A 14,231-nucleotide genomic window follows, 5' to 3' on the forward strand; every position below is an offset into this window, starting at 1 on the left:
AAGACTCTTGTAGCATTAGAGAAACTGAGCTTGTGTTCAATATGAAACCACATTTAGCTCACTACACTGTACATCCCAGATATTGTATGCCAAACAAACACTGTTATGAAAAGAAAAATGGAAAAAATGCAAATGAACATTTTCATATATTGCCTTCCTGTACTGAATTATATTAGCATGCCAGTTGTGTTGAACTGCAGCACTAAAATGTGGTCCAGATAAGTTTGATTAAATAAATAAATAAATAAATATTAAAAAAACAAACAAATCTGGGTCAGTGTCTTCAACCAACATTCCTGGTGTAGAAAATCTCATGCAGTTTGGAAACTTCATGAAGCAACTTAATATATAAAGACAACACTGATGACAGTGTGATATGCGGAGGCCTAAGTGGACTTTGTGATGAAAGGCTTAAGTTTCAGAAAACTAGGGCTATATAAACCGACAATATGAAAACCAGTGCATGCGTATCTACAGAGATCAAAAAAGATGTACAACAACTGAGTCAGATAAACTGACAGAAAAGCAAATGGGATTAACAGAATGCTACACAGGAGCTTCCATGCACATTTGTTTCAGAGTAAGCAAATGAGAAAATTCCCTATAACGTGTAAACCAGAAGAGGTAGTAAATAAATAAACAAATAAGAGCAACCACAAGATTTTATTTTGTTTGTGGCAGAAAAATCTTTGAGTTAAAAACCTGATTAAAATGCATCAATGTAATCATTGTGCTAGCATTGTGCTCTTTTTTCTTTTCTTTTTTTGCTTGGCAGAAATACGATTCCACTGTTTTGACAGCATGACATATGTGCGTATAAGAGTCTCCAGACATTTTTGAACCAATAATGCTTTATCCATCAATAAATGCCATGTCACTGGGATTTCATTGGTCTTCTGACCCATGATCAGATTGAAAAGCAATGTTATTACTGTCAGTTACCCCCAGAAACTCTTCTGCTGTTTGTCTTCACAAGTGAGTTATTATTAAAAATATTGGTGCAGCTTTTGTTCTAAACTGAGATGGCTTAGTCAAATGTATGTGACTACCAAAACTTATAGGGAAAGTTTTGCCATTATGGCAGGGTATCTACTGTCCTTCCATTAAAGTTAAAAATGTATGGCTAAAGGTAGAAATGGAAAAATCATTCTGCACAACGCAAAATTGATTCATAGTTTATCTGCCCATCATACTGTATAATCAAAGCACGCACACACACACACTCAAGTACACACACACACGCACACACTTGCACACACATGCGCGCACACACACACACACACACAGACATGCACATACACACGCACGCACGCACGCACACACACACACACACACACACACACACACACACACTCAAGCACACACGCACACACTTTCATGCACATGCGCACACACAAACACACACACACGCACGCACACACACACACACATTCAAGCACACACGCACATACACTTGCACGCACATGCGCACACACACATACACACACACGCACACACCTGATCAAACAGTTTGAAGCCTTGAAGCAGCTTTAATCACTTGAAGAAAATGAGAAATGCTGTTGTATATGTACATACTACACAGTAAACAGACGGCTTGTGGCATTTTTTCTGCATGAGCCATTCAGATTTGAGAGATAGAGATGGCAGCATAAAATTGTCCTAGTACTTTTTAAGCATGCAAAGATAAAGATAAAGATTGCTTCCTCGAATTCTGTATTAAAATGCCACTGTGCACTGAACTCTAAGTCGAGAGAGAGAAAGACAGCAGCAGAAAAAAAGCAGCAGCCAGAATCACTGGATTTTTACAGTGAAAACTATATTTGATTTAAAAAAACAGGAAAAGAAAAGTAAATTTGACATTTTAAATATAATGTTCAATGGCTTGATTGCTTTTTGTGGAAAATATGGAATATTTACTGATATAAAGGTATGCTCGTATTATCAGTTGATGTTCTTTGCCAAAAGGAATTACTATTGTCTGGATCGTGGATGCACTGATGACACCAAAAAATGAAAATAAAAATAAATAAATAAAGGCAGTGCTCGAAAAACGTGAACTGCATCAGTAAAATAATACAAAGATGTATGACCCAAACTCTCACTTCATTATCGAGAACATTGGCCTCCATTTATTTTCATCTCTGAAAATAAAGGAAACATGAAGAGCATGCACTGCTGCGCTTTGATTGCTTTGACCCCCATTCTGGTCTTTGTCTGCTCTCAGAAGTTATTTTTTGCGCGCATATTCAGATTACCTCTTCCCTCATCAAAAATGAATGCGCTTGGCCCTTGAATGGAGAAGCGGGAAAAGATGGCTTATCCTTTCATGGCTAATAAGATGCTGGCTATTGTTGGCTTCCTATCTGGGTCTTGCGGATATAAACACGCGGCCAGCTCAGTAAATACTGATGAACGAGTGTGGTGCAGAACAGAGCCACCACATGCGCTGTAGTGCACTTGAAAGATTGGGAGACACTCACCATCACAGCTGGGCAACGCGTGGTTCCACTGATGGCTCCTTTCACACACAATGGGCTCCTCGTCGCTCAGTGTGTAGCCCTGATCACAGCTGAACGTCACTTTGGACCCGATGGCAAAGTTGTCCCCATGACGTTTCCCATTGACCGGAATTCCCGGGTCCAAACAGGAGTCTGTTTCCATCATTACGCCTGCAGAAGAGAATAACACACGTTTTACTGGATGGACAGACCCGAGGTTGAGTGAGGTGATGTTGAAACAGTCCCGGGCAAAATAAATTAGCTTAACAGTGATTTATGACCGATATAAAAATTGACACAAATTATGGAAAATGATCCTATTTTTAGCAATGTCAGGGCTTTGTGAAATAATCCGGTTGGAAGCCACACAGTTTCAGACAGTGTGCTGGTAGCAAATGAAGTTGAAGTCACATTAGCATTGACTTCTCAAACATACCATACAATTAACATATTTCATTTTATTTTCTCAAGGCAAGAAATCCAAAATAAATAAAAGTATAATAAAGTCAACAAGGTATTAAACTCTGTTGCCAATTACAGAAACATCCCTAAGCTATCAGCATAACATTTCTAGTGTGGTCTTTTTGATATGAAAAGGAATAATATTTTTAATCACCATTTAACTATTCATAAATGTTAATCATTTTTTTCATGTTATACATCACTGCCTCCAGTTATTGTTATCATTTCCAATACCCAGCGGAGCGATACCGCCACCCACACAGGTATCAGACAATTTGCCCGATTCATTCCAGGCATTAGTTCACTTCATCACCAAGCTCTTCTTTTCAAAGTTGTATCAGTTGCACCAGATTATCAACGCTTGTTTTTTAAATTGAGTGAATGACATGTTGGCAGCAGACCAGTTAAATTCTGTACATATTTTGCATTTGATACATTTGAATGTTCACTGGTTATTGTGATAAATTCAGAACCATTACTTTACAATGAATCTAGCAGTTGTCCTATGAAAACAGAAACAAAAGAATGTCATTGTCACACTAGAGCAGTTGCCATCCATTAAACTCTCTGGTAGATCTTGCCGGACTGTTATCATTGAGTCATTCATGCATACTGGCACCTGCAGTGCAGTGATATCCTCTCTTGGCTGTGAACCATGTGCGAAGCTCAACTGAGCCCGAGCACAATGCCCCTAAAAGCAGGAGCTCACACGGCAGAGCCACGGGGAACTGGGAGACTCACTCTCATAGCGGATCTGGAAGCCCACACTGGAGCGGCTGTTGTCCGTCGTGAACAGCAGGTACATGGTGTTACTGGTGCTAATGAGAAAATGTGGGGCCTGGGTTCCGTGGTATTCCCCAATTAAAGGAGAGGAGCTGACAGGGCCATCACGAATCTCCAAAGTATCGTAATTAACCTCTGTCTGAAACCTACAAAGCAAGAAAGGCAGGACAAAGGTAAGTACTGAGAGCAAGGTACATTATAGCACAATAACGAACCCACCCACACAAAAATAAAGATGCACACATAAGACTGAAAAGCTGAAATTGTGAATCATGACGCATGAAAGCTGACGGTGGGAAGTTAAGATTTTGAAGCGAGCTCAAACCAGCAGAAATACCTGTCAAATGATATCTTTATGGCGTGTTCCTTCCTCGCTTCGATAACCCATTCGCAGTTCAGGGAGTCTTTATAGTAGCCAGGCCAGCCGGGGGACAGCAGAACTCCAGTCGGAGCCGTCAGATAGCCGCCACAAGGTGCTAGGGAAGAAGGAGTGAGTATCAGGAGCTGACTCTTCCCACATGGGAAAGCACCTCTTGCATGGCTCTTATATCAAATTAGCAGCGCTATAAATGTAAAAACTGGAAAAAAAAATTTAAAGGTAAAGTAGAAATGTATTTATATAGCACCCATCAAGATCAAATTCACAAAGTGCTTCACAGAGGTATAAAAATGAATAAAACTGAGCAGCAAAACAAAGACAAAGCAGAGACTTCAACTGAGAACCAGTCTGTATCGGTGAGTTTTTAGCTGCCATTTAACGGTGCCTTTTTTTAATTGACACTCAGGTGTACTTTTTTTTTTATTATTTATGTTTACAAAGAGAGGTGGTAATAGTCCAAATAGTTTTACAGGACTCACTGTAGAAACAGACTCATGTGAAGTGTTTAAGACCTGGCTAGAAAGTGCTAGATGCACTCTAAGGTTTAGCTAAAATGGTAAGCTTAGACCTAACTGAGCAGCCTGTTCTTGTGATTAGAGTGTTTGTATTCATGACATTCCTTAACCCCATCTTAAAAAGATCTGTATAAATATGAACTTTAATAGTCCCGCATACACAACAAAAGAAGACATTAAACGCACATACAAAATTGTCTGTAATTGCGTAATTGTTCTACTTACATCCATTAGTTTAAATGCATGCAAATGAAAATTTCTTTATGCATAATAATCATGAGAAATAAATGTCGATTTATCTTTTATCTTTTCCACACATGCAAATTCCTAAATATAATGAATAATACATGGAGAGTATTTGTATAATATTGTTTTAGAGTTTTATTTTAACAGTAAACAGACAATGCTTTTGTTTGTTTCAGCTGCATCCCTAATCATTAAGGAAAAGGTCATTTACATACGTTCACAAAGCAGATAATTGTAAGGAACCAAACGGAGCATTGTATTTTTAGTCACTATAATTCAATGACTTTGTGTAATGTACAATAGGCTAATAGAAAGCTATACAATAATATTAGAATTTTCTCAGAAGCAGAGCTGAACATAATAAATTTGATTTCATAACAATACACATGCACATGCACACATGCTCACACACACACACACACACATATGTATATTTTCTTTTTTCTTTTTTCACTGCTGTATAAAAAGCAGAACAATCTGAAGCCTTCTGGTATTGCATAAACATTAATATTAATAGAACATTAGCATAAAGATGGGATGGATAAGGAACAGCTGTGTTTTACTGCATCTGGTGGATTTCAGATTTCAGATTCCGATCGTTCCCTTACCTTCACATCGAGGGACTGCTGCGTCCCAGACCACGTTCCCATCATGGATCACACACGTTATGGCCTCGGACCCCTGCGTTTTGATGAAGCCCTCGTCGCAGGTGAATGACACCGTGCTCCCCAGCAGGAAGTGGTCCCCGAAGCGCTGCCCGTTGATCGGGATGCCCGGGTCATGGCACTCATTCTGCCCGAATGCTAGAGGTTGAGCAAAAAATGTGTCACAATTGTCATTGCGAAAAGCTGTTCATTATGTTTCATCTGCCAAAACAAGAACAATGACAAGCGTGACGTGAAACAAAACCAGGTCAAAACCTAGTATATGGCTGGACCGGCGACCAGTGGTGTAACTTCATCACTCAGTGACTCAGTCACAGACATTCGTGTTTGTAGGGCTGGCCCCGCTTTTGCAGTCCAGCCAAAAAAATGAACAAATGCGAAAGAAAAGGAAGGGTTGGCACTAAAATAATTATGACATAATGAAATGAGGTTGCACAGCACTGGACAAACTGTTTAAAATGGCAGAACCTGTTCTGGTCCATTGGTGATATTGGATGGAACAGCAGTAGTCATCATTTCTGAATTTTTAAGCATTAAGGTTAAAACCTTGGACACTGGGTTATGTGGTCTGGGTGGTGACTTAATGAACTGCAAAATCCTGCTGTGTTCATTTAATTCCTCTTAAGATGTTGATTTATTTTTAAGTCAAACGCAGTATAACAATAAACAATAGCAATAGTGTGGAAGGTTCACATCAAAATTTCATTGCTTATATAGAAAAACCACAGGTCATCTTATTTTAAAGTGTTCCAAGCCATACTTGTATAAATGCTGAAGGATCTGGAGTTCATTTTTGCATTCAAAGGATTTACTAGATTTTTATGTACGGTATATTTCACATTTCTGAATTTTTCTTTATCTGATTCATCTTTATCTGTCAAGAAGACTATGAAACGTTCAACGAGTTCAAATTCAGGGTAATGGGGGAATTAACTTGCAAATGTATTCCATTCAAATATTATTGGTAAATATTTACACAAAAACAATGGCGTTATGAAAAGGAAGAGAAGGAATCTGAAATCATTAATATACACATGCTATGACTACAGAATTGTGGGAATGTGCAAAGTTATTTGCTGCTAATTTGAACCAGCGCTGTCTACTAGCATACATTCAATTTTATCTTGGTTGATTTTTCAAAGTTCATGTAAGGACATTACGCTCTCCTTCTTTACCTCTTTGTTGGTGTCTTCACTTAAATTATGCCACTGTTATATGCTGCAGTTATGTTCATTTTACATTTAAAATAGTTTTACAATTTTAAAATATCGATATTTATATCCAGTATAATTTCTTACAGACAGAAACTTTCAACTCACTGTTTTTTTTTTCTTTTTGCATTAACATTAACTGCAGTACAACTAGAATAAAGAGACAGTTGGGAATTAAGCCAATTAGGGAAGTATTAGAGGTCAGTTTCGGCACAAGAGTTATAGTTATGTTTTAATGCATCATGCACTGCATTTTTCATATCATTCTTTTATTTAAATTGTTGATATGCAGTAAAAGGCCATTCAGCATATTACTAATTTGTAACTAAATATAATAAGCAAAGAGGCAAATAGAAACCCAAATGATTAAGACCCTAAACAAGACGGACTCAAAGGCCAAACATGTGCATAGCAGACTCCAGGCCCCTTAAAGTGAATTCAGAAACATGTCCCCCCCCCCCCTCCCCCTGAGAGCCTCCGGGCCCTCTGCCATCGCATGGCAGACACATCCCAAAATACGTCTTCATTTCTCCCACTGTGACAGAGGGCCACTGGACACCAATGTGTGCGCAGGATGAGAGCTGTCGCAACGTTCGCCTCCATTTCATTAACCTTTCGCTGCACCGTTGCCTAGCTCGCTGCGGCGCTGCTTCCTTTCAAAGGGAACGCGGGGCTTTAGAGCCAAGGCATGTCCCTGCACATCCACCACACAAAAGGAGAGAGGCTGTGCCCGCAGAGATATCCAAAAGGAAGCAAGCCAGCGCTACTCACACCCAATTCCAGCTCTCTCTGGCCAAAGCATAATTCCATTAACACGCACAGTACACGTAGTTCAATATTTTTTCTGTTGGATCGAGCATCTATTTATGCTCTGAGAAGGAAAAATAACTGTTTGCATCTGTTTGTTTTTTTTTTTTTCATTTTATGTTAATGACTTAAATTTATCTGGAAAGAAGCAAATAAACAGGAATTTTATCTCTACTGCAAAGGGTTGAAATAGCGCTTTTTTGAACTTTTGCACTTAATGTTTAATGATAAAAATTTAAGAGAGGAAAAGGCACAGTGAGTATTTACATTAGAATGTAATTCTCCATCACAAGAAAATATTTTTACCATTGGTGTAACCCCTCATTCTTTTCTTCCCCAAATATAGGAAATTCTACCCCCCCCCCCCCCCCCCACAAATATATTTGCATTGTTTAGGGGGGTCGTGTTCCCCAATCTATATATTTTCCTTTATTTAGCAAAACATTACTAAACATGTCCAAGACAACACAGCTGTTCATACCTTTAAGCAGGCCAGAACCTTCCTCAAGGGCATTCGAGTACCATATCACTTCTGCCTATAGAAGTACAAAATCCCTGACCTGAAGTGTGAGCATTGAACATAAAATGGTGGTAAAATGCAATGCTTATTTACTTGTGTAGGTTATGTTGAATCCTCGTCCTGTGTTGGAATGGTCAGACTGAAACTCCAGCCGCATAATGTGCCCATTGCTGGCTATCTGAGAGGGGACATCTTTGCCTGAGAATGTCCCGAAGGTGGTCGGCTCCGACATCCCATCATCCTTCACCGTAAGGTAGTCAAACTGAGGCTCCACATCAAAGTCGCTGAAGATGAGATGGATCCGGCTCCCTGGCTCAGCGATAATCAGCCACACGCAATTCATGTTGTTCCCGTACTCGTCCGGGTAGTTCGGAGAGAGAATGATCCCCGATGGTGCGGTGAAGTTGAAAAAGCAGGAGACTGCAGGGAGAGAGAGGTGGAGAAAGCACACAGTCACTGCTGCGTTTAGAGAGAAACAAAAATAATGATAATAATAATAATCATTGTCTGGAACCCTGCTGACTTTGTAAACATTTTTTAATCTTACGGTGAACAAATGAAGACGCAGACTCCTAGGGTTGTGCCTGAAGCAGAATATCTTGTTCGGAAACATACAAATAACAAACCCTCAACAGATAATGATTCTATCCAAACATCAAGACTTACATTTGTTAATTTTATTAAATTATTTATTTTTTTATTTTTATTTTTTTGTGGTATGTGGGCTACATTCATGTTATTCAAGACAGGCTAGGGCAATTTTAAGGCTTATTTACAGGAGTTAGATTTCTGAATTTTTTTTTTTTTTCTAACAACATGCAAAAAAGCATGATCTTTCTTTCGTGAAGCGAACAAATGCATCAATGCATTTTACTCGTATTTCTTATGGCAGCAGCTACCCGCTGATTCTTTTTTTTTTAATTCAAGCACTCGCTAATACAGTTGCACATGCTATTTCAATCATTCCCCACAGATGCACATGAGATCTATTGGTTAATTTAATAAAAGTTTTTTTTTTTTTTGAACACTGATTTCAGAGTTCCATGATTTTTAAATTTGACTGGTCTGTGTCCTGACTGCTCAGCCAGTAATTTCCGTGACAAACACACAACCTTATTAATAACTGCTGTAATTTTATAACACATTGCATGAACCCACAATAAAAAACAACCTATTTTCTTTCTTCAAACCACCCTATCATGCCATATTCCTTAAGTCATTAGAATTCACTTATTTCAAAGCTGTTCCACAAAATACGTGTAAATAAATGAATAAATCTCAGAAATTAAGACTTGTTGTCAGTATACACACAGGCTATTGACAGTTCCTGTATACATGGCTCCATAAAGTAAGCCAGGAATATTTATATTGCTATTGCCATTTAGAATAACTTTTGTGGAGTTGATTTATCACATTTCCATGCAATAACATTAAGAGTCTCTGAGGTTAATCGATAAATTTGTCCTAAGGTTAGCCTGATATCATGAAATTTGCTATCAAGGTTGGATGATATGCTGATGATGATGAGTATAATGTATGTTGTTCTGGATCATAAATAAAGGATATAACGGTGTTAGTTAAAGTGACACTCTCGAAGATTTCAGTTTCGTTCTCTATGGCGGTGCCAATGGCGAGAAGCGATAATTGCAGGTGTGTTTTTGGACCTCACTTCCCATAGATCCAACCGGATCCAACCAGTGTCGCCTGTGTGATGTCAGTCAGTTGGCACGCCAACTATAACACTTACTATTTACTGAATAAAAAACGGTTGTTATAAATGTAACGTTATGTACATACTTATTCGTTGTCTAACATTAGGCTAACTCAAGATGTCTTTACACTGCCGAGCCGGGTTAAAATGCCGTAGCAAACCTGGGGTAGAATTAGTGATGATCAATTTCTGCAAACGTTCTTTATCCACCTTTTGCCCGGTATGAACATCTTTACACTGCAGAGAAGAATTTGCGGGATTCGCTGTGGCTCGTGCAATTATGTATCTCGTGCACAATAAGCAGTCTTTTTCGTGAATGATTGCTGTGTAGTATTTTTGAAACAACTGCCTTACAAAATGTTACCCCTGGTGTTTCTGGGTTTAAAGTTTTTGTGAAAATATGTTTTTCTTTTTTTTACAATTATAACTATGTCCATTCACTAAGAAAAAGGCTATGATGTAAAAGTCAGTTTTAAGCTTTAAAAGACCAAATTTATGTGAACTTAATTAAGAAAAGACCTATTTATCTATATTTTCCAGTCACTGACATTTAAGGTGACTTTCACTTCTGGTTTCTATCCAAATACAGATACAGACATAGATAAATGTGGTAGTGGAAGAGATGGATTCAGGTACAAATAGTGACTTTGTTGCACACCCCTATGGAGAGCTATACAATGTTAGAGCAGGAGGGGGATTAAGGAGTACCCCGGTGGCCTTTAATGATTAGCTGATTGACCCCTGCTCAACAGCCAAGCAAAGCAAAGTCAAATTACTTTCATTTCAAACACCCGAGGGAGGGCAAAACTATTACAGGTGTGCAACCATAAAATGCCGCTCTAACGATCTGTATCGTGGATCAATTTTACATCTTAAAAATTCCCTCCTAGCAAAGCAGTCTGAGGTGGCTCTTGTGTACGACGTACACGGAGCAATTAATGATCTCTAAACGACATAAAAAACGATCTTCACCCGCAGACCTTGACCACGTTTCATCGTGCACTTTGATAAACCACCGCCCTATAAACGACTTACCTGGAAAAGGTGAAGTATCATTGCATGAATCAGTGGAGTTTTTTCATAGCATCTGCCAGCTAAATATGGTTGCTGTCTCTACATCTAATTGCTTGTTCTCAATGGCAGAGCTTTTAATTACAGTAATGTGTTTTGAAATGACTCTTACAGACACAGCTGGGTTTGTTTCCAGACCACTGGTTATTCTGCTGGCAGGAAATTGTCCTTTCTCCAACCAATTGGAAAGCTGGCTGGCACTGGAATGTCAGTGTGCTTCCGTGTAGAAACTGGGACCCTGTTCGTTTTCCATAGGCTGGGATTCCAGGGTCCCCACAGCCCCCTTTGTCAATTTCTGCAAGATGATGGAAAAGAATGTTGTCATCCACGACAACAACAACAACAACAACAACATTATTATTATTATTATTATTATTATTATTATTATTATTATTATTATGTAAGTTTAACATAAGCCTGGTTTCATTGTCATTTATATATTTGTTAAATACATTCAATTCCACTGATTTGATTACAAATACAGACTATTACAGCATATCTTATATACTGTTTCAGACCAAACCTTTTCATTCAGAAATACATTCATTAATTTTAGACTCCATTTAGACCAAAGCATCTCAACTTTGTAACCTTGCACATATAATAAGTATAGTGTGACATAAAAGGAAGGTTTCCATCATTTTTTTTGAGTTATTGAACACCTTCAGAACATAAAGAAGCATTCAAATCAAATGGAACAAGTTGCCATGACCAATCCAGTCTTCAGTTTGTGCAGTCTGAAGCTCTCTTACAGGAACTAAACATCAATTTCCTCAAATCATTTCATAAGATATGACATGGGTCTCTCTCAGCAAATTTGTTTAAAGCAGCTCTCATTTGTCAAAAATGGATGGCAATGCAAGAATAATAAATAATAGATTGCGATTGTAATCATGGCACTCGTCTCATTTGTCTATAATGGTTCTTCTTCAGTTGAAGGGCAGGTAAGACCTTGGGCTATATTTTATACAATCTAAGTGCACGGTCTAAAGCGCATGGCGCAAGTGCATTTAGGGCGTGTCCAAATCCACTTTTGCTAGTTTAATGGTGGATAATCTGAGTGCAAAGTAAGGTGCATGGTTCAAAGGGGTTGTACTTAGTCTCTTAATTAATCATAGGTGTGTTTTGAGTGTAACATGAAATAAACCAATCAGAGTGTCATCTTCCATTCCCTTTAAAAGCCAGGTGCGCGTGCACCTTGGCTGATTGCTATTATAATGGTGGATAATCATTACTGCGATTAGCTAATTCTGATAAATATTATGACTAACCATTATGACATTTTTTTTTTAAATATTGCGCGTTGTACACCTGCCTATGTAGGCGCATATTACTATCTTACTAATGTGCCCTTAAAATAACAGTAAAATACCTTGCCATTGACTTAAGACCAGGTTTTTGTTGGTCAATCATGCAATCGCTTTGCGCTGCCTCAAGATAGCAATGCGCCTGACCACACCTCATTTTAAGACCAACACGCCCATGGGCGCTCAGATGGGCACAAGTACATTTGCTATTTAAACAACGTGGGCGCTGGACAGGAAAATGACAACTGCATCGGTCACAATTGTAGAGTTAAAATGCAATTGTGTTAAAAGAGCAAATTGCATTAAGAGAGCCTAGTTGTTTAGGATGTGGATGGCCTGGGGATAGAGGGTGTTCTTTAACCTAGTGGACAGTGTTCTGATACTGTGGTATCGTCTGTCTGATGGTAGGAGAGAGAACAGTGAGTGGCCTGGATGGGAGGGGTCCTGGATTGTAGACTGAGCTCTGTTCTGGCAGCGACTGGTGTACATGTTGGTGATGGTGGGAAGGTTCGGACACAATGATTTTTTGGGCTGATTTCACAATCCTCTGTTTAGTTTGTTTGTCCTCTGTGGTTGCACCTCCGTACCACACTGTACTGTCTCCAGTTAGAACACTCTCCTCTCCACACTGCTCCTGCAGAAATATCTGCTTGCTCACTCCCCACTTCTTGGTGTTGTTCAGTCCAGGTGTTGTTTGCCGTTGATAGTATAGCCTCAGAGTTGTTTGAACCAGTCAGAATCAGAGATATACTATACAGACCCAAGTATTTGAAATGGCTGAGCATTTCCGCAATTCCACCATTGATTGTGATAAGAGTGTGGGTGTACTTGTGCCTCCTGAAATACAAAATTGACTCTTTGGTTTTCCACCACATAGCAAGCTCTCCCACATTCACTCTGTATCCGGTTTCATTGTTATTGCTGATCGTGTCATCAGAAAATTTTATGATGTGATGTGTACCATCGGATCAGGCTGACACTGTGATATGAGGAAAGGTTGAATACATTGCATTGCCCGGAAGAAAACATCTCCCAAAAGCTGTTCTGTAAAAGTATAAGCGTGTGGCAAGTTTTCCAAATAAGAACCACTGAAAGGGCTCTAGTGTAGCAAAAGAGCAAGACATGTTCGTCAGCAGTAGCTGCAGGCAGTTGTCCAGCGTCTCTACAGTCCTGCACACTGCACTAATTTCAGCTATAAGTCCAGTTCGCAGAATGTGTACGTTTGCGGAAACCAAGCAGACGGAAGCAATGCATGCCTTTGTTTAAAAGTTAATGTTTATTTTAACAACCTCAGCAGACAGGGCCTCACTGATCCATGCAGGCAATAATCTACAGGCCATGACTTTAGCACCTCCATTTCCCAGAGCTAAAGGTTCGACAACCTCTGCGGGGTATTAACCGCTAGTTAAGGTCCTTTTACATTAATTGTCATAAACAATTAGTTGTAGAAGACAACAAGGTGGTTTGGGAGCTGATTTACAGTGCCACACGTCATCTGTTAATGGGTACTGTATGGATTATCAAAGGTGACAAGCTCAAGCAGGTCTGAACTCTTTTCAGGACACCCAGTGACATTGGGAAGTGCGTGTCCATGTGATTTGCCAACTAACTGTCCAATAATGTCTCCTTAAAATGCTCACAGTGACAACAGGCGCGACTCATATTTGAATATGTTTTACGCGTTATATAACAATGGATGGACATGATAATCTAATATGTTGAAATTTTGGATGAATGATTTCTGTTTTGGCAGCAGAGAAGTATCGAGAGAATTTTTGTCACAATCTAACAAACGTGTTGACTGCTCTTAAAAGATTTCCAACTGAGTGCCTGGAAACAGTATTTTATACTGTTTCTGGATGGAGTGTAGCACAGTGGGTAAGGAACTGGGCTTGTAACCGAAAGGTTGCAGGTTCGATTCCTGGGTAGGACACTGCCGTTGTACCCTTGAGCAAGGTACTTAACCGAAATTGCTTCAGTATATATCCAGCTGTATAAATGGATACAATGTAAAATGCTATGTAAAAAGTTGTGTACGTCGCTCTGGATAAGAGCG

The 14,231-nt window shown here is 39.1% G+C and overlaps 1 protein-coding gene across 3 annotated transcripts in view; it reads right to left on the reverse strand.

Annotated features, from left to right (window-relative positions):
• The window catches only part of csmd1a (CUB and Sushi multiple domains 1a), a 500,723-nt gene that overhangs the window by 100,071 nt on the left and 386,421 nt on the right, over positions 1-14,231 (reverse strand). For all 3 annotated transcript variants that reach the window (XM_035400756.1, XM_035400757.1, XM_035400759.1), the window contains exons 13-18: positions 10,981-11,163; positions 8,180-8,506; positions 5,492-5,686; positions 4,081-4,219; positions 3,702-3,889; positions 2,481-2,669 (exon numbers count right to left, since the gene is read on the reverse strand). In XM_035400756.1, coding sequence (XP_035256647.1) covers positions 2,481-2,669; positions 3,702-3,889; positions 4,081-4,219; positions 5,492-5,686; positions 8,180-8,506; positions 10,981-11,163 — 1,221 coding nt within the window. The remainder of the gene's footprint in view (positions 1-2,480; positions 2,670-3,701; positions 3,890-4,080; positions 4,220-5,491; positions 5,687-8,179; positions 8,507-10,980; positions 11,164-14,231) is intronic.

The sequence above is a fragment of the Anguilla anguilla genome, chromosome 18 (genome assembly GCF_013347855.1).
Source record: "Anguilla anguilla isolate fAngAng1 chromosome 18, fAngAng1.pri, whole genome shotgun sequence".
NCBI lineage: Eukaryota > Metazoa > Chordata > Actinopteri > Anguilliformes > Anguillidae > Anguilla > Anguilla anguilla.